We start from the raw sequence: 24,235 nt of genomic DNA, 5'->3' as shown, positions 1-24,235 counted from the left end.
TAGGATACTTTTTATCCTGGAAAAATACGTAGAAAAAAATTTATCTTAATTTTTCAGTTATCCATAGACGTTGTTCTATAGAACCGCGAACACACGTTGCGTCTTAGATTATGGATTGGTCTCCGCGCGCGCGCTTCGACTAGATACCGCTCCACCTAAAAACAATAGCTCCGTGAGTGCGGCAACTCAGTTCTGTAGTGTGTGTAAGGCGATTTGTAAGGACGCTAGTGTGTGTGTGAAGAATTGTACTGCCAGCTACATAAATTTTACCCCATAAATGGGAAATGGGCTATCTTGGAAAGAAGTTTGAAAAATATTTTTATTTCATTTTGGCCTTGCCGGGAATCGAACCCATGAACATGTGACTCAAATCCACTTGCGATGCCACTATACTATCACAAAGGTTTTTTAAAAGTAAAAAAGCGGTAATAAAAAAAAAACATATATATGAGTCAGTTAAACAAGGTTAAACAGAAATAAATTATTGTTATTATCATTTTTTTTATAATATGCGTTAGTAATAGTATTGAAAAAAAAACATTATGAATAAAAGAAGTTCAAATTAAAAGTGTGTTTTTGGGATATGCAGTACGGCAACACTAAATGGCGTCGTATTTTCGTAAACAACATTTTCAAAGTACAGGTGAAATATTGAATAATTTGATTATTCCTGAGGGTACGTAATCCCAGTGTCTTTCTTATTATTTGTTGTATTTTTTCGCGGGCCGGAGTCGCGGGCGGAAGCTAGTAATACATATTATAATGCATCATGCATGACAAAAATAAATCAATAATTTCTCATTTCTCATTAATTCGATAATTTATCTCGTCCACATCAATCTTTTGTTGCAACTCACAGTCACACAGTATCTACTATATTAAATAACATTAACATGTAGGTAAACTTCGACTATGGAAATTGTATTTTTTTTCATTCATGATACAGTATAAAACTAAAAAATGGATTAGAAAAATGACACACGGATTTCGTCCCAGGTTGGGGGGAAATCCGTGCGTCATGTGGTCTTGGAACAAGCAAACAATTCGCGCGATGAGAGAAGTTTTTGAAATTTTTTCATCGCGTATTTGCCTTCTAGGATCAAACTAACATTTCTTCACAGTTCACTTTTGTTATTTTTTAGATTTGAACCTTTTGCAATAGAGTTTTTAAAGAAGACTGCGACATGTCGTCTACGTTCGCATTTGCTCGGTAATTCGCTCGTTGATTTTGAAATTAGGATGTTAAAAACGGCGATTACTCGATGTTGTTACAAATGAATGCTCTAGTTTCTAGTGTTTGAGCATGCTAAAATTTTGAAACGTCGAATGCTCGATGTTCTATATGGTGTTAATGTTCAACTATATTAGACATGTTTATCAAAATCGGTTCTGCCTTAGGGGCCAGGGTTCTGCTATGAAATTGTGTTTGAATTTAGATTGGGTATGGGCACAGCAGGGCACAGTATGGGTGTTGAATTTTGAAATAAATCTACACGAATATTTTGAAGTAATTATTGTGATTTAAAGATAGACAAGGGAAAGGAGAGTTTCTTAGTTTTTAGCACTTTTTTGAGCATTTTCAAAGTGGAAACATTAGAACACATATTATTTAAACTGAAGTAGAAGCGGTATGTGCAAACCATGTGCAAACAAACTAGCAGTAAAGCCGTTCCGCGTTATACAAAGATGGAATCATTAGCCGAAAAGAGTTAGCAACGTGATCGAGTGTTTTTACGCGTATGTCGCATCTACCTCAGTTTATATAATACTAGCGGTCCGCCCCGGCTTCGCGCATGTTACATATTTCGCAATAAAAAGTAGCCTATGTCCTTTCTCGGGTATTAAAATGTCTCCACACCAAATTTAATGCAAATTGGTTCAGTAGTTTAGGCGTGATTGAGTAACAGACAGACAAGAGTTACTTTCGCATTTATAATATTAGTATGGATGTATTCTAAGGGGTTTTTTTAACATCCTGTCTTAAAAAATCATGCCTTACGAACGGTACGCTTTAAAATAAAACACCATTAATTATCTATCATTTATTGTTTATAATCGTCACAATATAACACCACTAGCGTCAATTAATACCACTTGTCCAAGTGGTAAATTTAATGTTATTTCTTCCTTCCGCCTCTCTCCTTGACCTGCAGCTGTATGACGGCGCCGGGCGGCACGTTGTAGTACGCCAGTGAATTCGTGTCTTTGAAGAATAAGCCCTGGAAGACATTTTTAATGTTAATGCGTGAAAAATACACAATAATAAGTAATACACAGTAATTAGTACTAGAGCAGAATATCAATAACAAGCAGTGTCAGTGGAAATCTTTTCAAAAATAAAAATAAAATATTTTTTATACGTGTAACGTGGCCTTAAATCAGATATAAGAATATTTCTGTATGTTCAACATAAAAAAACCAAATTGCTATGCAATACGAGTGCTTTAAAGACCCCAAAAAATTGGTAGTAATTTTTTTTATTCGTTCGTCTGTTTGTATACACGTCAATCGCGTAAAGATAAGGGTAATTTTTATAAAAATTTTATATGGGATACACCACTATTACGTTGAACTAAAAGGTTAAACAAAAATGAGCAACTATTAAAATGTTTATGAACATGAGGTGTTGTTGTATAGCTTTTTTATAATGAAGTAGTGATTTCTAAATCGATTTTTTAAGTGAAACTTCTTTAGACGCGTCAAGTAAAATTTCTGACACGTGTGTGTATACACGCTCTTTTTTAACAATGAAATAGTGTGTTTTTGTTCTAAAATAAATGATGAGATATACTGAAATACAAAATTTTGTTGCTCACAGCAATGCCGCGTAATAATATTCTATCTATGCGCATATTACGTCATATTATATATCACCTCGTAGTGCAGCTTCTGCTTAGCGGTGGGCATGTTGGTAGCGCGCTGCAGGCTCAGCTTGAGGTCTGAAGCTGGTGCGGCCAGAGACACGCTCAGCGCCACGCAGCGCCCGTCCAGCCGCCACTCGTTGCGCTCGGGGAGCTGTGGTAGCGACACCTGGGGGAAAAAAAATAGAGAATTCCAAATTTGAAATGAGAATGTTGTTCGAAATTCGATTTTGAAATGGGAATGGTTTGTTCGAATTTCGTATGCTTGTTAATGATGTTGAAAACGTGTTCACATTTGGAATGCTTGTTGGTAGTAATGCACCGAGTTTTGTGATGTTGAAATAGTGAAATTACCGATATATAGATTAATAGCTTTCCACCCGCGGCTTCGCCCGCGCAGTCAAAGAAAAACCCACATAGTTCCCGTTCCCGTGGGATTTCCGGGATAAAATGTCTCGGGGTAAAAAATAGCCTATGTCCTTTCTCAGGTATCAAAATATCTCTATACCAAATTTCATGCAAATTGGTTCAGTAGTTAAGGCGTGATTGAGTAACAGACAGACAGACTGAGTTACTTTCGCATTTATAATATTAGTATGGATTTTTAATATAACGGGCGGAAACAAATATGAACAGCTGGTATGGCGACGGTGACGCCACAAAACTGCATATAAGTTAACGTAATATCGTAAAATATAGTTTACAGTGAATATATTGAATTAAATCTTTTTTTTTAACTCATAAAAGTTACATCAACCTAAAAATCCTCATATTAACTTCCTATTCACGTAAGCCAAATAAAACACCAACCTGCACAGTCACCGTGCCGGGATGCTTAGCGAGCCAGCTGCTCTCGGGCTCCAGCGCGTCCTCCGTGCGCGCCCGCTTGGCCGCCGGCTCGTCCTCCTCCGGCAGCGCCACGGCGCCGACTGGCACTGCCCCCACCACTCCCCCTACACCCCCCACGCCCCCCACCGGCACGCTCGGCACGAACCCGTACGGCGCGCCCACCGGGGTGGGGATGAGGGGCGCGCGGGGGGGCATCGGCGGCAACACCATCAGGGGGGGGATCGGTTGGAGCAGCACTGGGGCGGGGGCGGGCGCGGGGGGACGCTGCGCGGGGGGAGGGGGAGGGCGGCCGCCGCTGCGGGACGCGGGGACAGGTTTGGGGCCGATCTTCTCTTTCTCTTCGTCGGGGAGGAGGCCTTTGACCTGTTGGATGTTTAAGATTATGTTTGTTGATTGTGAAGTTATGATGTTAATATTGCATAGCTTGATTTTACATGTATATTAATGTTTCCATTAAATTAGATCTTGGAAAAATAAACGAAAATGCAGTTTAACATAGTACGTAATTAGTTTTAGTAGCGTCTGTGCTGCACACGCTCATATAAAACCAATTATACCTTATGTATCTGCTGAATTTGATCCTCAAGGGTGATATGGGCCCTCGCAGCCCTGGTAGCAGCCTCCACACTGGACGTGTGTCCGTCCCACGTCACCCGCTCGTCCCTCTTCTTCTCCTCCTCGCCTATCTTCTTACCGATGGCCGTTTCCTCGTCGCCCACACCGAAGATATCCGTACGACGTTCAGCGAGCTGGAGTGGAAGATGGGATTTTATTTAGTACATTATATTTAATTGAAAAGTTGGTATTTAAGATTGCATTGTATGTAAAAATAATTATTTATGTTGAATTATTGTTTGAACAGAAATATATACAATAAAAGTTGAAAAAAATTATATAAGAAAGATATTAGTAAATAGTTCAAGTAATGTTTCAATTTTGTGTAATGTGTGGTGCTAAAAAGAAAAAATATGTTGCTAAACTTGTATGGTCAATTTTACAAATTTATCGGTTGTTTCCAATGTTGCATTCTGTTATTTCAGTTATTTATCATGAACAATAAATTCATATATTTATTAATTTATCTAAATTAAATTCTTCGCATAAATCAAACTAAACTAGCAACAAAAAACTTACATGTTTAAGCGACTCTTCAATAGCAGCTCCAGGAGCGAGCGCTTCATCTCTATCCGTGCGCTCGGCCGCCGCTCTGTCTCTCTGCTCCAACCAGCGCGGGTCCAACAATCCGATCCTCACGTGATCAGCCACCTTGTTAGCTGGAATCTTCTCACCGGTGATCGGAGACACCAGCCATTCCTCGTTCGCTGGTGTTGGCTGCGGACGAGCACGCTTCGGATCGTACTTCTTAACCACCACGCGATCTGGTCTCGGAGGCAACGGCGCTTCGTCTCCTCCCTGCCTGGGAGGCTCTGGAGGACCCTCATCTTCAGAGGACGAGCTCTCCTCCTCCATATCTTGTACTCTGTTATCATCCGGACGTTGCTGCTGTTGCGTCCGATCCTCCATTTCAGCAAGATCCTCATCAGACTCAGATTCTGATTCGGATTCGAGCTGCATCTCAGTATCATCTTCATCATGATGCGCGATGTCCTCCCCGCGCTCTTGAGCGAGTACTCTCGCTCCCACTTCCAGCGGAGTAGTTGGCGGAGGGAAATCTCCCGGTTCACCAGCTGGATAATCGACAGTTTCCACAACAACAAAATCGTGCCAATCTATGGATGCATAGGCCAATCTCTCTTTCTCAATACGAGCCTCGTCGGCAGCCTTACGTTTAGCTTGATGCGAATGCCACGCAGCTCGCGTACGCGCCTGCTCTAGCACTCCCGATCTTATCTCAGAGCTCAACTTGGCAACCAGTTCTTTTGGTGGCAGAAGCACTTTGGTATACTGCTCTAAAAGGCGTGTAAAATACTGGAATAGTGAATGTTGCGGGCGCAAGAAATCAAATTGATGATTTCGCTCTTCTTTTTTCATCAAGTCTGTAAGGAATTGTCTACCATTTCTTGCTACAAACTGTGCAGTTAGTTTTACAATATCAAGTTCGAGCGCCGATATGGATGGAGGATCGGCGATAAATTCGAAGTCTGGTGGCGGGTCACGTGGCGGTGGGGGCTCGCTTGGAGCGGCTGCCTTGAGCAGCTCTTGTTGCCGTGCAGCAGTAGCAGGAGCGAGTCCTGGTCTTTGAATTGGCGGAGCCAATAGTGCAGGGGCTGTGTCTTGTCCTATTCATAAAATAATTATAAATTTTAGACAACACTGTTGTGACTGATCAAAACTATGACATCAATGTTTCAATCAATTGATAATGTTTGATCAATTGTATCAATTGATAATGTTTTAAAAGATACTCTTTTTTTTTTGTTAAATTGACAAACTGAAATTGGTGCTCAAAATAAAATGAGAATTTTGGTTATGAAATAAATTTTTACTACTTACTAAAGACCTCAAAGCATGCTGTAATTCTAGATACAGTGTGAGATTTCATGAAATATAAAATAGACCTAGATTTAGTTGATGTTTGTATCGAGTATTCCAAAAATTTAATTAATGGAAGAAAATTATATTTAACGCACAAAATTAATTTGTTATATATATAAAAATTATGTCTGTATAATGTTGTAGTAGATATATACCTGTACCTGAGGTGGCCTGGAAGAAATCGCTTTTAAGTGATAAGGTCACCTTTTGTACTTTACCTCGCATCCATATATATTATACTGTACATTGTAATATTAAATGGTGTGGTATACAGGGTGTAATCGTTAAGTGTGCACAAGCGATTATTCCGTAACTATTGCAGATACCAAAAAACTTTAAACGGATATGGAAAGTACTTAACCTAATGAGTAAAATGGCCATAATAAATTTTTAAAAATAAAACGAGAAATATCCAAAAATGTGCACACTTAACGATTACACCCTGTATATGATTAAATCTATACTAATATCACAGAATACATAATAGTAGCTAAACGCTACAGAACGGACACTCTCCGCCTCCCGCCAAAATTAAACACTTACCTCACCCCGCACGATCAGACATAAAATGGTCCATATTTTTCTACAGGGACGATACGCAACGAAGATTGACAACATTAATCAAATTGACTTAAAGTAATTTTATTATTTTGGATTTGTGATTATCGTTTTTCGTAGAAAATGGTTAGATATTGAGCCCTCTTACGGATGTATATCATCAGAAAAACGCGAATTTTTTTTTACGCTAGTCAAAAATGTGCCAACCATAAAGCGTTAACACACACATTTGCAGTCTCTACAGTGTGACTGTCAAAACGATAATTTTGTATGGAGTGTCCGGGGTGTGCTAATATTATAAATGCGAAAGTAACTCTGTCTGTCTGTCTGTTACTCAATCACGTCTAAATTACTGAACCAATTTTCATGAAATTTGGTATGGAGATAATATTTTGATACCCGAGAAAGGTCATAGGCTATTTTATGCCAGGAAAATGATGCAATCCCGGAAATCCCGCGGGTACGGGAACTATGCGGGTTTTTCTTTGACTGTGCGGGCGAAGCCGCGGAAACCTAGTAAATAAATAAATAGTTGCATAATTCCTGTGATTTTATGAGAGATTTTTAAACATGCCATGCCATAACTATAGATATATTTAAATTAAATATTACTAACCTCTTCCTTCTCTGATTTCCTTCACTTTGTGCTGATAGTACGCATGATAAGGATCGCCAGAGTTGAGAAAGTTGAACTTAGGGTTGCCAAGTTCATTCTGTCTGATCCGGGCTTCAAACTCCGGACCATTACGAGCCACGAAACTTGCAGTCTTATCCACAATATCTATGTAACTTGGCTAAAGAAATTTATTTTCAACTTTTGCGATTTTTAAAAGCAATATATTTTAGCATTTTGTTAAAAAATAAATATATGTATACTTAGTAATTGTGCAAATAAGTAATAACAATGTGATTCTTTGCTGCATGTGATGTTTTTATTGAAAATTTTCAAGTCTTCAGTCTTCATTTCATACAGATACTCTAATGATGATATTATGCTGTTGAATAAAATTAAAATGGAAATTTATTAAATGTTACTAATCATGAAAAAATAAATATTCACAACCAGGCAGTATGTACCTATTTCATCCTTATGAATCCCTCATATTTCACTATGAATGTTTAGTGTTATGCTGAAAAAAATATTTAATCTATTTATGAAGAATATTAATAGCAAAAATCTCGAAATGAAATATACCATTAATTAATATAATAAATTATTAAATGCTGAAGATTGATAAAAACATCTAATATAGGTTATAAGCAATATTGTGTCATATTTAAAATATAAGTCCATGATCGTGAATTATACGTTTATTGATTTAAAAAGGATACTCCTTACTTCCGGAGGAGGATATATAATGCCGATAACAGGCGGCGGAGGAGCTGTAGGTTCCTCTGGTGCATCGTTGACCTGCCCAGGAGGCATCATCACATCGATTGACGGCATTTTTGCCGATATACACTAACTTTTCAACTATTTGATAATTTGATTGACCTTAAACACTGATATTATGAAGCGCTTTTTTTATTATTTTTCCAATAATTTTAATTGCTTGTGCTTGGCTTGCAAAATAATGCCACAAAAATGTCAATTGTCAATACTGGTCAATACTTGACAAGATAAAATCACCACAGACTATATAGGAAATATAGTATGTAATTTTGACAGATAACAGAAACAACGCCATAGTTTAAAAACACAGCAAGGAAACGTGGTTTAAATTAATTTTGACTTAACCAAATGTAATACTTGTGGTAATACTATATGTATAGTTGATATTTCTTATGCTAACTTCATGCTTGTGATTAGGAAATTTACATAAAAATCCAAATAAATAGAACACTTTATAATTTATTCGCTAGTATCTTTACACATTTGTACTTGTGAACACATCACAATAGAGTTAATTAGTTGTTATAGAGAAGACAGGCTACAACTCAAAATCGCCATTGCTGCTACAGCAAAAATATAACTAAAAATCCATAATAGAATTGCTACCGCTGTAAGCCACAGTGTATTTTGTATTCGCCATTTTATTTCATTCACATTTTCGTTCTTGTCTAATTCCACCAAGCAATCTTTGGGAGTCTAAAATCATCAAAATCCATGAAAATATTTAGATAAAATAATAACATTACAATTTACAACAGCCATGCCATGCCATGATATCATTATTATTACCTAAATATATGCCCGTGATATTTTATTTATATGTTATATTTTAGAGTCGTCCCTTTTCAAGTATTAATCAACGGGTGGGTACAAAATATTTTTTTTAAATAATGAAATATTTAGGTAATGTCATTTTAGTATATATTCGTAATAGACTAGCTAAAATAATAACTGAAATAAATTAAGGTGGTTATTTAATTAAAGCTACATAGATACTTACATAAAATGGTCTACTTGTAATTTCCTCCGATACATTTATCTGACAATCCATTTAATTTTCTATATAGTACATTTTTTGATGCTGGGAAAGAAATTTACTTACGAAAATTTAAATTATCGAATACTATTATGAATTAGTTAGTACCCACTATTTTGAATAATTATTATAAATAATGTTATGCTTTACATCATCATGATTAACATTGTGATTAACATGAAAGCAATGTCATTTTTAATATTTAGATTTACCTTGGTATTTACTATGGTTTTACTTTAATCGGTCCAATTAAGGTCCAATATGGGCTACATCCCAAACAGTATTTTAATCTTTATTACCTACATTAATACAACATGAATACAACAAATAGTTACGTAAACATAAAAATTTAATAAAAATGTCAAAACATAAATGAAACAACTTTTCGTATTTAAAATCCCTTTTATTATTCAAATAAAATAATCACATAAATTGCAATTTATTTTCTATAGTTTATTAATATTAATTAAAGAAATATTTTATTTTAATTTGACCAATCCATTATAATAACACGAATAACACCTTTTTTAAAATTATATTCTTGAAATGAATCAATATATCAGGGGATATTAAAACATATATTTTTAAAGTTATATAATATAATATTATCGTGAAATAATGCATGAGTATTAAAAGAAAATAAAACAATATATTCGATATGTCCTTAATTTAAAAAGTAAAACTAATTTTCTAAATTTAGTTGTATCCGTTAATGGCCGCCAAGTCATCGCGTTGCTCGTACACTGAACGCGGCGTTATTTTTTCGCGCTCTTCATTTCCCGCCACAAACATCGCTAGTTGTTCCTGTGACGAAAATTTATAAATGAATTCTACAATACCTATTAGTGATATTCTCAGGTGATATTAATGTGATTAATCATTGAAGTTGAGTTTAGAAGATAAAACCATAATTCGAGGATATTAAGTACACGGATGAATAAATAATATGAATTTTCGGTAAAGGTAATTAAGTAATTTGAAATTTTGGTCGTTTTTTGACAAGCCAATTATTTCGGATATATTCTTAGATCATTTCTTTAGGTGATTATAACGAAGTTTACAAGGTCAACTTTAAAAAGTACTATTTATCTTTATAGGTATTTTTTGTGTAAACTTACTAGGTAAGTTTTTGATGTATCCTGTAGGTGCTGCAGAAGCGCCTTGAGCTTTCCGCGCCAACTCCTCACTTCTGATAGAGCCGTTTCCACCGGTACTGTCTGATTATGTACAAAGAAAAATATTACTTAATAGCCATACTTTTAAATCCGGAAAATGTCATATAGGTAGGTACCCATAGGTACCTAACTAATAAGTAAAAACTTAAAATATATTTTTTGTACGTTATAAAAGTTATTATTAAAGTAAATGATTTTTTCTCCGTATTTTTAAAACATTCTTTACAAGGAAAAATACTACTTTTAGCAATAAATTATGTAAAAAATAGAGGGGATCTCCCGCCAATACCTTGAGCAACGTCTCGGCGGCGGTTGACAGATGGCTGGTGACAACTGTCAAACCTTGTCGGACATTTCTGAAAGTGAGTTACACCAGAGTTCGTTCACATGGTTACACTATAATTATCCCAAGGAAACAAACAAACAAAATATGTTTTTAGTTCAAATCATTAATCACAAATTACATAAAACATATCTAATTACATTATTGCATGTGAACAAAAATAGATAAAATAATCGACAACCATTGAGATAATATTACTACGTATGGAGGAGACACCGCGAACAAAATCTGTGCGCCATTTTTTTCCTCTAACTAAGTTTTAAAAATTATTATCTAGTTAGGTAGTTATCAATGAAAAGTTATGTTAGTCACTTTTCCGTATTATTTGTGCAATATCGTAACACACACAAAGGCATATTTGATGCGTTTCACTTTAAAACAAATAAAAAATGAGCGTGTAGTTACGCCATATGGCGTATGTTGAGCGGAACATAGGTGATGTAGGCGGTGTCGTCTCCATATTATGTATATCTCAATGTCGACAACAGACAAAACGCTGTAATTTAGTTATTTCCATTTTGTGTTGCTTATTTTGTTTGTTTCATGCATTATTGTAAACGATAAACCATTCCATAGAATAGATATTATTTATCCTCTAAAAATCGACAAAAAGTTCTTGATTTTAAAATTAATTTCAAACATTTTGCAATCATAATCAAGTTAGAATATTAACCAGAAAATAATATTATGTCCACATCACCACTTGCTTTTCTGTTAGTGTTATTAGTAGGAATAAATGCTACATAATAATTATATAAGTACATAAAATTATTATAAAGTGACTTACATAAAAATATTAAATAAAAACATCCTCTTATCCGTTTCTATAACTAATCTAAAATATCCAAATATCCGTTTCTCGATAGATTTAAACGTAGCATCAAGTCCTGCAAGAAACTACTTCGGCTATGGATAACATCTTATTTTCAAGTAAAAAAATCGTATTTTCTAATTTTGGGATTTTAAGGTTAATATTAATAATACTGATAGGAATAAATCGAGGTAAGTGTGATTCTCTGATTGCTGTCTGTTTTTAAAATTTTTGTTGCACCTATTTGTAACCACGTAACTAACTAATTTATAGAGAACATTTGACAGTAACATAACATCGTTATTTTAAAATGTCTCACGTGAGGGTAACGATAATAAAATAATTTTTAGTTGAAATTTTTTTAAACATTGAATCCCACCGTAGTTAACCAACGCTCAAAATACTCACTTTGGCAAATCAGAGTGCGTATAGTTAATCAGATGGACGACTTTCCGTGCGGTTTCCCTGGACAGTAACACAACGAGTTCCTCTAGCGTGGCGGGACGCGCTTGGTTCTCTGGTTCGGGCTTGGAGAGGGACGCATATAGTTCCTTGGCTTTTTGCCAGGCTAGGACTGGGTCTGTTGCGATCTGGTGAAGATTTTGATGTCAAATTTTTGTATTAAAGCAGAAAGAAAGAAATAAAAAAGTTAATACAACACAAAAAAAAAATACCTAAAAAAAATTCTGCAATTAATGCTGCAGTTATATAATTCTTTATTCTTGATGGATTGAATAATAAATTTGTTATTTATGAATGTAGGTTACCACTACTTATTTTGCATGTTTCACACATTTACGTTAATTAGCCATCCTTAACAAATACCACATCATCAAATCGTCCTGTTATTTTGTGAAGAATACAAAGAAACAAGCAAACAGATACACTTCTACATTTAAAATCGAGTGAAGAAGAGACAAATAGAGTTACTTTCGCATTTATAATATTAGGATTGCGTACTAAAGCAAGGATCACACTCACCAATTCAGCGACATACACGAGCACGTGTATCTGCTCCTTTATCGCCTTCGCTTCCGCCAGCGCTTGTCTTGTAAGCCGTCGCTGCAGTTTGCGGCCAAGACGTTGGCCATGCTGTATGGCCAGTTCCGCGCGGGCCCGGCCTGAGTCCCCACCGGTGGTGGTGTCTGCGCTCGTCACTATGATCACCACTATGGTGCAATTAGTTGCTAGCTAGTTTGCTAAACGGCTAGCTAGGTGGCTTGGCTAGCTAAGCGGCTTGGCTAGCTAAGCGGCTTGGCTAGTTTAGTGGCTTGACGGAGATGTCGTAAATTGATCGGTCCGATGTAGATGTACTTAAGAAGTAGGTAGGTGACATGATAATAAGTAAACAAAATACATTCACATCCTACAATTTATTTGCGACCACTAAAACATATTCTACTAGAAAAAAGAATGTGCTACCGGCTACGCTTTTAATATAAGGGAAATAGATAAGGAAAAGAAACAACACGATAAGATTTGATAAACGATCACACATCGCACGACAATTCTTTCCATCATTAACTAATTATAAATCAATGCATGCATAGTCTATTGTCGCATGATAATAATGTCTACACGCCCGGGTGCATAGTCCATGAGTAAGATCCCGATCTATCTAGTAACAAACAGAGATAACCTCGCTATACCCACCGATATCTATAGTGACATTAATGGGACAACAAAATATGACTTCACGGCTAATTATAAAATCGGTAACTTTCTATAATATAGAGGAAAAAAGTTTGGAAAATCCAAAAGTGCACGCCTCATAATCTCATCCTTTACAATAAAATTGATTATTTATAAAGGTGTATATAATATAAGTATGTAGATACACTTGTTCTCATGTGCCAATGCTCTTGTACTGTCTCAAAACAGTTGGAAAAGTAAAGAAAGCGGTACCGTAATAATTGAGCTATTTTTCTTGTGGCCCCACCTAGATGTGAAACTGCGCAGGTTTAAGGGACTGACTACCAACTTATTTTTTTAAACCTTGGCTTATAATATAAAGAATCGAGTTTATAATGGTGAATTTTGAGTACACTATAAATATATATATAAAAAAAAAAAGTCGATTTTTTTTTGTTTATTTAATAACAATTAAACCACATCGAATCAGACCCTGAAAAATGAAAGGGTTCTATTCCTGAGCATACTCAAGCGTAAGAGAAAAAAAAGACTCGATTAGTAAAGTATTTCGGTCGCTATCGTGTTAACAAGAAAATCCTCCGCACATACAGACACACGGACGTCCAAGACAGAACTTTTTTAAACTGTTTTTTAACTAGTTTAAATAACAAAAATTACATCAAAAATATCATGAATGTTAAAAATAGTGTTTTTTCTTAATATGTGTGTGTATGTATTATCTTACAAGTGCAATGTATGATTCATAAAGACATTTTAAGTTTGAAAAATCAGATGTTTTGCGCGAAGTGACAGTAGTACCCACCTCAACGCTTCGCTTATGAGGCGTGCAATATACGTAGTACTTAGTACAATTAATTTGTAACATTGTTCTCTTTTGAGTCTGGAATTTTTCAATTTATAATATTAGGTTCCGATTTTTATCACTCCTTATCAGAGTGATTACAAAGTAACTTCCATATAGATAGGGAGGCGAGGTAGCTAAATGGCGTAATTCAACGGCGTCGTCGAGACTTATCAAAATCGAAAGAAAAAATAATTTCGAAAAGAAAAGCTTCTATAGTAAAAACCATTTTAGCGGTGGGTTTGGCGTGTACGGATTTTCAAAAATGTAAAAGAAAACAGTTACTTGGGCATTCTCGAGCGCGTCAGATATTCATACTACGTATGCCCCAAGTGCCTCTGATAACAACGGTACACTAATCTGCCGGTTTGCGTGGTGGGGCTAAGCATATAAATTCGTCAAAAATGCACAAAAAAAAAATTTACTCGAGCGCGTCAGATTTTCGGAAGGGGTGTTAAGTAGGCCCCAAGAAAGCTCCCCTTAAAAAAACTGACGATTACGGCGTGACGATAAGTTACGATGAATTTTTGAAAATGCAGAAAAAAAAAGTCCTTTTGAAATACTCGAGCGCGTCAGATTTTCATAGGGGAGGTTTATCTCGGTATCCTGAAAGCATATTTTCTTAATCTGACAAAAATGTTGGTGGGTTCTCTTAATCTGACCGAAAAAGGTTTGTGGGTTTCCTTTTTTTTAATCATCGTTATTTCATATCAATCTTTCTTGACACCCTCAGTTTTCGAGATATACTCAAAAAACCGGGAGTTTGAGTTTTTATAATGCTTCAAGTAAAAAAAGTTTTAACTTTCGACAAAAATGAAAAGAGACCTTTTTTTGTAAAATAAAATTACCTTTTTTGTTTATTTAAACTTTTTTTTTTGAAAAAGTAAAATTCGCGACTTATATGCTGCAACGCGTTTTTCGGAAGACGAAATGGCTCCTCCAGACTTCCGGTCATGCGGAAACCGGCAGATTTTGTATTTTTAGTAAGTTTTAGATTATATTCTTCAAAATAAAAATAAAAACAATCGCGCTCGAGAATGCCGGATTAACGTTTTTTTTTTTTTTACAAGTTCGCGACCCTATAACTCGGCGGCGTCAAGGACTAATGGTCAGATTAGTTAAATTTAGTCTTAAAACACTAAAATCAACCCCCAATATCTTAATCTGACGCGCTCGAGTATTTCAGACTATCGATTTTTTTTTACTAATCTGATCGTCTATCCTAGGCGCGCGTCACTACATATAGAGCTAAATAGTTAACAAGGTTGTTCTATTAGGTCTAAGGTATCTCTCATATCTTAAACTGCCACGCTCGAGTATTACAGAAAATTCCCCTCTTCGCCTCCCTATCTAAATATAATATCGAAACGTATTCAAAACAATTGGCATCATACAAACAAAATATTGTCATGCAGCATGTATAGTTACACTAGCAAAAAAGAAAACGAGGTATCCCAACTTCTGTAAATATCATGTTAGTTACCTATTTATTTATAAGCTTACTGCCCGCGGCTTCGCCCGCTTTGTCTAAAACCTAAAAAATGATATACTAAAACCTTCCTCTTGAATCACTCTATCTATTAAAAAAACCGCGATAAGACCGCCAATTGTACTTAGTGTAAGTTATATTTAAGGGTTTGTATTTCTTGTTTTGTTATCTTTAAGTGCAATAAAGTATTTATAAATAAATAAATAAATAAATAAATAAACCGCATAAAAAACCGTTGCGTAGTTTTAAAGATTTAAGTTTTAAGGGACATAGGGACAGAGAAAGCGACTTTGTTTTGTACTAAGTATGTAGTCATTAGATATTATTTGAATGATAATCTATAATAATTCATATTCATATGAAAATATAACTGTATAGAATTTAGAATCTCGTAATCATTTAAATAACTTTAAAAGTGTTTATGAATAAGTATATGTACTACATGGGCTACTATGAAAAGATCTGATTTAGTATATTGAGTTATAACAGGTATATTGTTTGTGTTAACGACAAGACATAATATCAGAAATAGGTATATCTTTAGGAAATTTTATTTCTGCACTTATCATGAATTCAATGAATAATAAACCTAAATAAGACATTAGACGTCGTCTAGACGAAAGATCAAATGTTAGTTAGATCACAATACGTCTATCAATTTGACACTTGCTAATTGCAAGTACTTTATCGTCCTTAATGAAGAAAACAAATACAAGTACCTACTTATGTACTATGTATTTTTGTTCATAATTTAATTGAACAGCTGATTTCATACATTTAACCTCTAACAAACTAAGTAAGTAACTCAAAATAATCCAAAGTATTGCTTCGGGATTCAATTCAAATGATAACGTAAAAGGAAAGTTGTTTACGTATTTATATAATTAGTGTTAATTAGTACCTATTTATAATTTTATAATTACATAATTAAGGCAGCTTAGGGGTTATCCTCTATACGAAAGCTATGTGATAATCAAATGAGATTTATTAAAAGAAAACAATTTTTTATTTTGTGTTGAATGCAAGTTCAAAATATCTAAATTTGTCAATAAGTAATTTGAATTTATAAAGATATTCCGTAGTATAATAACTGAACGCATATAATACTGTAATGTCAAAACATATGCGTGAAATGTCATGTCATACATGTAGCTTTGTAACAAACTCTTTTTGAACTTTTGTAACATTATGGGTATGCGTGAACGTAATTGGAAATATTCTTAAATTATCCCAACACCAAAATACTACTAAACAAGTACCTACAAAATATAGGGGCTTTTCAGTGGATATTTTAGTTTTTGCCAACCCCTACCTACCTACTTATGCTGTGGCCGTAACCGAAGATACACGCGAGTCTATAGTAAAGTTCTACGCAGCACGAATTGCCAAGTTTCATCTACATATAAGTGAACCCTCCCGACTCCACTCACCGTCAGCAGCATCCTGGTAGTCCGGCGGCAGGTATCTGTCCACGTACTTGTCCGCGGTAGTGAGCGCGCGGTCCAGCGCCGTGGCCGTCACCGCGGTAACGCGCGAGTCCAGCACAGCTGTACCGAGCTGCTTCACTGATTCCGTTCTACGCAGCACGAATTGACGGGTTTCGGTGTACATCTGGGGAGATTTTATCGTTTAAATTGGAGAATCGACTCTCAAATTATAATTTTTCTTTTTAATGGAAAATTATTAAATTGCCATGTTTTCAACCAACTCCAGAAACAGATTTAAAGCGATTTTTTTTTTGTTTTCGGTTGGTCTGGTCGTAAACTTTTACCTATGCTGCTGAAAAGCTTTTCTATGCTATACTGGCAGAACGTCGTTTGTCGGGACTCGGTCAACTAGAAATTCTATAGTGGCAAGGAAGAACTAAGTAACTTAGTAAAATGAAATTATTAGTAGTACACAATGTGGTTTTTAAACAGTAATGTAATGTAAGCCCTGAAACCAAATAAGGTCATCTTATACTCACAGCCTGCGGCGGCAGATATATTGATGGGACCCGTTTCTCGACCACATCCAGCGACTTGCAGAGGAACCTATCGAGCTGGTGTATGGGCGTCTCAAGCAAGTGGACCGCTGGTAGCGCGAGTTGCACTCCGATATCGAAGGATTTCTCGCCCAGGGTGAGGTACCAGCGGATTAGAGGGTTTGATTCCTGTTAAAAAGGTATAATGCTGGGCGTTCGAAGAAAGAAGCAGGAAGTTCGAGCACGAAAACTATTGTAAAAGTATTCGAATCGTCATCGAGACGCTTTGACGATTGTTTTCGTGCTCGTGCTTTCATAAATCATAGTTCCGGACATCAAGTTAAATTCAAGGAATCTGTGAAAATAAATGTAAGACCCGTATGACCCAATGATACTTATTGCAAAGCATCAGGTTCGTTCTATAAGATGCTGAATAATGACAACAATACTAGTATTCCTGTTTCTAAATATGGAAGCTTCCTATTTCTAGAAAAAGGAAGCTTCCATATTTAGAAACAGGCTTCATGCATTGAGCACTTACCCTTATCCTTGAATAGATTTTTTCAGTGACGCCAATCCCAGACTCGACTATAGGTATGTGTGCGACCCTTTGTAAGGACTCCAATCGGGGAAGCCCCGTTTTTTGAACTGTAGGCACTGAAAACAGTTTTCCGATAAGATATTGCCATACAAATTGTTTTTATTTATGGTATTAGAAGTATGGTATTAGTAAGGTTAGTATCATCCTTTTATCATCTTTTGTTCAACGATAAGGATAACTCAAAATAATTATTTCGGCGGCATCGGCAATACATCATTATTCATTTGTGAAAATTTCAGCTTTCTTGCCATCACGTTTTATGAGATACAGCCTGGAGATAGACAGACAGACAACAAAGTCTCAGTATAATAGGGTCCCGTTTTACCCTTTCGGTACGGAACCACAACGGAACCCTAAAAAATATCGTCAATGGAATGAGTAATTAATTTGTTGAGATAGGTTCAATGTCTACAGATACAAAGAATAAATAACAATTTTTTTTTCTATAAGGCATATTCCAGAGCATGAGAAGCTGACGCATGTATATACCTATAATCAATAATAATTACACTTATCAAAACAATTCCAAGTAAGTAAATATTATTTATAGTAAAGTTATCTGCCCACACATGTGCAGCGAGTGCAATTCTTATCTTTATTTTTATATAAATCTACCTATATTTTATAATTATTTTTTCTTTACGATACCATTTAGAAATGAATGAATTGCATGTGACCATATTTTTTATTGCTAAGTGATATTTCAAAGTATTCGTAAATGTATAAAATGCAATTAAATAAATATTATCATATTATTGACCTAAGTCTTTCCACAGTGTTGCATATTATGACCGCAACGTGATTAACCGAAACCCGGAACGACATACAATATTATCCGTATCATTTTACTTGTGTTAAATAGTGAATAGATATTTATTTTGCACAATACATACCCTGACATTGACTCTTTTCAACTGCACGTAAATATGCTTTTGCTCTCTTTGCTATTAGCCCTTGCGCTCTTTTATTTACTTCCATAGAAAATGACGAGTCATTTCCATGAGATTTTCCGTTAGCTGTCATTTTTCCCGCCAATTGTAAATTTAACTTTTTTAAATTTGCAACAAAGCAGACCAACGATGTTCGTATCCGGTCAGAAAACAACTGACTGACACATGTTTAATTGGCTTTTATAATTATTGCAAAGGTTATCACAATGGAAACGAAGGAAATATGTATGTAATTGTTTTATTTTTGTACAAATTATGTAAATGATACGTTTGTTAATGACATCATTATGTGTGTCAGTATAAAAATATCAAAACTTGAATTCGCTTCCATCCGCTTTTCCTGACAAAAGACTAAAAGAGGTCATAAAGAAAAATTTATATTTTATGCTCTTCGAAGAAATAGAAAAACAAACTGGCCAGTTAAATAAAGAGGTACGCGCGCTTTATCGTTAAAAGTTCGATAGTTTTTAATCCATGGAACGTCTTTTATATTTTATGTTTTTTCTAGGATAAAACACGTGTTCCTTTCTTAAATAGGTACCTAAGTATTATCTACATAGTTATGAGTTACTTATTATTTATTATCATCATCTTTATAAAGTTTGTCTCAACTCTCATCTTGTATTTTGACATCGTTTTCAGTTATGCACAAAATTAGAAGAGCATGTTATGGACCTACACAACAAATTATACAATTCGTCATTGATGTATTTGAATTTGAAAAGAAGAAAACGGATGCATTCAATACCTATCTATAAAAATGAGACAAATCCTACCTACGTATAATTAGCTAGCTACTAGTTAGTTTTCTGTGGTATAATTAAAAACGGTAAGAGGGTAGTCAGTCATTAATACTTTATTTTAACTAGTTTATCGCCCGCGGCTTCGCCCGCTTTGTCTAAAACCTATTAAATTATATATTAAAACCTTCCTCTTGAATCATTCTATCTATTTTAAAAAACCGCATCCAAATCCGTTGCGTAGTTTTAAAGATAAGGGACATAGGGACAGAGACTTTGTTTTATACTATGTAGTGATAGTGATTCTAGCTGGTAAATGCGTTTATAATCTAAGTATTCCCACACTAAACACACACTTCTATAAGAAATACATAAAAAATAAGGAAATCGGTTGGATAATATAACCCAAATTTTATAATAGGTATCGTATGTATATCTAACATTTTAAGCTTAAAATAGCTGTACACCTCATACAAATAACTGTTTTTAATATTTTTATATAAGTAGGTATATTTTGATAATCACATAGGTCAGTCACCGTGAACTTGATAGTGTTGGAGAATCTCTCTATACTTAGGTATATGTTATACATATTTAGAATTTGTCTATTGATTTTTACTATTGAGTCGAATAATACATTTATTTTACGAATACATATTATAAATAATTTACGTACTGTCCAATTTTGAAAGAAAGAAAGAGTAGGTAGTTACTTCTTCGTTTCTACTATACAATTTTAAAAATATTCTAGAAAAAACTGACCAAGTGAACTAATCCAGTACCTAGTAACTAACCGAATAAATTAACATTTTAAGTAACTTAGGTACAATATTAAAAATATACACATGCGTAAATAAAAAGCTTACTTGTAAAACTTTCCCTGTCTCGATATGAATCACACAAACTCCGCTGACTGACTAATGCACGAGGACTAGCAAAGCGAGAGACACTCGTGGACTCGTGTTTGTGTTGCTATCACTTACTATAATCACTGTTTACAAGTAAATTAGATGTGAACTATGGACTTACGTAGCAACTAATACTTAATCTGTGCTATGGACGTTTGATACGTGCACTTTGAGGGCAATGTTTGAAAGTTTGCATTTTTGAAGTGAAACTTCTTTATCGGGGATGGAAAAAAATTTAGTGTAACATTTTTACGTTACGCGTGACATTTTTCCGTTACGCGCCATCTTTTTATTATCCCTACCACGCCTGATTCGACGTATTTCTGTAATTTTGCATATAGTAAATTATTTTTTGAAAAATAAGGTCATAAAGAAGTTTCACTTCTTACGTGTGTACACTAGTACACGCACACATTTTTTTATTGATAATAATTTTTATTTCAATGTAAAACTTTTAGTCAATTTTAGGTTAAGTATAAAATTATGATATTTATTATTTAAGCATTTCTTTTTATATTTTTGTACTACTCACCTACATACTTAATTTGCCCTTTGGACGATGGGATAAATTTTTTATTTTATCTATAACTAGCGGTCCGCCCCGGCATCGCCCGTGGTACATATTTACGTTTGCTCTACATAAGAACCATCCTCGTACTTCAAGGAATATAATAAAAAAAGAATTAACGAAATCGGTTCAGCCGTTCTCAAGTTACCTATGCGCTTACCAACACATTTTGGGATTCATTTTTATATTATAGATATTCCCATTTAAAATATATTAGCAATGTTAAGCTAAATCATGAAATATAAAATAACCAATGAATGAAAATCCGCCATAAGTAGGTACATATAAATTATTTTAACATAATTATATTGTAAATGTTAGAAAGAAGTCACGTTTTACAGTACTTAATTGTTTACAATTAGATCGTCCTAAGATCAAAGTTCAATGTAAATTTTCCCAGCCATTTCTTCCAAGTTCATAAAAAGTTTAAATTAATGAAACTGATGCATATTGATTTTAAATCAAATAAAATAATTTCAAACTTTTATCTATCGATAATCTTATCCATATATTATTTTGTCACCAAACCAATTTCAATTAATTCGCACTACCTTCTAATTATCTGGATGCCACATATTAAAAGTAACAGGTGGGTATAATCTATACTAATATTATAAAGCTGAAGAGTTTGTTTGTTTGTTTGTTTGAACGCACTAATCTCGGGAACTACTTCTACTTCTCGGTGTTAGATAGCCCATTTATCGAGGAAGGTTATAGGCTATATTTCATCACGTTACGGGCAACAGGAGGGGAGCCACGGGGGTGAAACCGCGCGGAGCAGCTAGTCTAATATATAAAAATCAATGCCACTTTTCGTTGTAATTCCATAACTCGAGAACGGCTGAACCGATTTCGATAATTCTTTTTTTATTATATTCCTTGAAGTACGAGGATGGTTCTTATGTAGAGAAAACGTTAATATGTACCACGGGCGAAGCCGGGGCGGACCGCTAGTTTTCTATATAATCAAGAATCGGTAGTCTATAGGTACTAGTCGGCTTTGGAATGAAATAAAAGATAACATACATAAGCTGTTTGTTTTCTCATTTAGCTGATAATAATTATTTATAATCGCTATTAGAAGTAATTATAATGACCATGTTTGCCCTGTAGATGTGGTGACGTCACATTCTGAATTATTAATCACTACTTAAAGTTGTCTGTCTGCATGTATGTATGCTTAGATCTTTAAAACTACCCAACGGATTGAATGATTTAAGTGGAAGATTTTAGTACGAATATCTATAATTTATTAGGTTTTAGATAAAGCGGGCGAAGCCGCGGACAGATGGAAACGAAATACCTATCCCACCAAAAACATTTTCATGTAAAATGTTGCCAAGACGAGCCCATATGACTCGCACTGTCAAAAAGTTATCAGATCTCATGTAGAGCGAAGCTTCTAACACTACACGCCCTAACTCTACAAGGCCTAACTTCACAAACTCTACACCTTAGTCAAAATATGTGGCTTGGCCATTTCGCTACATTCACATCGGCGTAAGGTGAAAAATTAATTCACTGTGCATTACTTTTGTGTTATACAATAGTTCTTGTAGTAACGAACGGCCAAGCCACATATTTTGACTAAGGTGTAGAGTTTGTGAAGTTAGGCCTTGTAGAGTTAGGGCGTGTAGTGTTAGAAGCTTCGCTCTACATGAGATCTGATAACTTTTTGACAGTGCGAGTCATATGGGCTCGTCTTGGCAACATTTTACATGAAAATGTTTTTGGTGGGATTTCATTTCTTTTTGTAAGTTGTTTGTAACAAAATTTTATAAGTATGTCGATTAAAGTTTTAATTTTTTTTTAACAAGGAGTACCTATACATATATATATCTAGGGGAACCAAGTTTTAGATTATTAGATTAGGCCTCAAAATTTAATTTAAAATTACAGGTCTCATACAAACTCCCATCCCCTAGTTTAAGGGGTTGGGGGATGAAAGTTACAAGTTTTATAATTTTTTTGTTGTTTGTGTGCTAATACTAGCTTACATACAAAATTTCAGCTTTCTAGGACATTAGGAAATACCTTAAGAATTTTGATGATCATCAGTGAGTCAGTGACGAAATTAGCGTTTTTTAGATATAAATAAAATCTGAAGTATAAAAGCTTATGTAATTAAAACTTAATATGTTCAATAAGTCCGCTATTGACAATATATCCCGAAAATTTTGTTGATCTAGCATAATCCAAACCCAAGTTATGAGGGTTCAAAAAAACGTCGAAGCGCTTCGAGAAAAGGTAGGTAGTGCCCGTGCTTTTTCGCTTGGCTCGTCTTGGCGGGAGCACTACCGTGCCCCCAGATAGCTATGTGAGTGTGACTCAGGAAAAATGAAGCTTTCAGCTAGTAAAAAAAATTGAAATCGGTCCAGTACCTACTTTTTGTGTGAAAACATTACAAACATATAGGTAGGTTTACAAAAACACAAATGTATGTCATTAAATAACAATAAGTGATATTTTGTAGACTAAAAAAATACGGTGTGAATATGTTTCATTCTTAATAAAGTAGGTACTAAAATAAATATAAAGGTATGTCCTTATGGAAATTGGAACTTTATAATTATTATATTTATTTTATATATTTACTCTTATAGTTAACTAGCTTTCTACCCGCGGCATCGCCCGCGCAGTCAAAGAAAAACCCGCATAGTTCCCGTTCCCGTGGGATTTCCGGGATAAAACCTATCCTATGTCCTTTCTCGGGTATCAAAATATCTCTATACCAAATTTCATGCAAATTGGTTCAGTAGTTAAGGCGTATGGATGATGTCGGAAAGTTGTATATATAGCTCTGTAACGAAAAAATTTCTTTTGCGCGATTCAGAGCGAGGTGTCGCTACAAAGGCATAACATGCAATAGCTTTACCGCGGCAGTCCCCGAGTGCCACATGTCGTTTTTTTTTTATTGATGCACAATAAAGTATTTTTGTTTTTTGTTGTATATGGAATATCGTTTATTGACTAGAAATTAATTTTTAATGCTATCAATGA

General features: G+C 34.8%; 2 protein-coding genes and 1 long non-coding RNA gene across 5 annotated transcripts; all 3 read right to left on the bottom strand.

Annotated features, from left to right (window-relative positions):
- Positions 1–2,027: 2,027 nt before the first annotated feature.
- On the bottom strand, positions 2,028–8,353 carry LOC123694916 (splicing factor 3A subunit 1). Its single transcript, XM_045640540.1, has 7 exons — positions 8,097–8,353; positions 7,381–7,545; positions 4,845–5,950; positions 4,268–4,459; positions 3,672–4,073; positions 2,875–3,030; positions 2,028–2,219 (listed from the first exon to the last, which is right to left on the bottom strand). Exons 1-7 carry the CDS (start codon positions 8,209–8,211, stop codon positions 2,118–2,120), a joined length of 2,238 nt encoding a protein of 745 aa, XP_045496496.1. The 5' UTR covers positions 8,212–8,353; the 3' UTR covers positions 2,028–2,117.
- A 243-nt stretch (positions 8,354–8,596) lies between these two features.
- Positions 8,597–9,221, bottom strand: LOC123694959. Its single transcript, XR_006751885.1, has 2 exons — positions 9,158–9,221; positions 8,597–8,853 (listed from the first exon to the last, which is right to left on the bottom strand). It is a non-coding gene; the product is annotated as an uncharacterized LOC123694959 (long non-coding RNA).
- A 390-nt stretch (positions 9,222–9,611) lies between these two features.
- On the bottom strand, positions 9,612–20,722 carry LOC123694934 (lipid storage droplets surface-binding protein 1). Of its 3 annotated transcripts, none has more exons than XM_045640567.1 (9): positions 18,963–19,168; positions 18,010–18,125; positions 17,472–17,657; positions 16,936–17,116; positions 12,504–12,691; positions 11,931–12,112; positions 10,658–10,724; positions 10,312–10,410; positions 9,612–9,997 (listed from the first exon to the last, which is right to left on the bottom strand). In XM_045640567.1, the coding sequence occupies exons 1-9, from the start codon at positions 19,090–19,092 to the stop codon at positions 9,890–9,892; spliced, it is 1,257 nt and encodes a 418-aa protein (XP_045496523.1). In that variant the 5' UTR covers positions 19,093–19,168; the 3' UTR covers positions 9,612–9,889. The 3 variants fall into 3 exon arrangements, with proteins under 3 accessions (XP_045496523.1, XP_045496524.1, XP_045496525.1); XM_045640568.1 differs by having other exon boundaries at positions 9,614–9,997; positions 12,504–12,679; XM_045640569.1 differs by lacking the exon at positions 18,963–19,168 and adding an exon at positions 20,626–20,722 and having other exon boundaries at positions 9,616–9,997.
- Between the last annotated feature and the right edge of the window lie 3,513 nt (positions 20,723–24,235).

This window comes from Colias croceus, chromosome 10 (genome assembly GCF_905220415.1).
Source record: "Colias croceus chromosome 10, ilColCroc2.1".
Lineage (NCBI taxonomy): Eukaryota > Metazoa > Arthropoda > Insecta > Lepidoptera > Pieridae > Colias > Colias croceus.
Note: the sequence above shows the minus strand (reverse complement) of the source record. Positions and strands in the feature narration are given on the sequence as shown.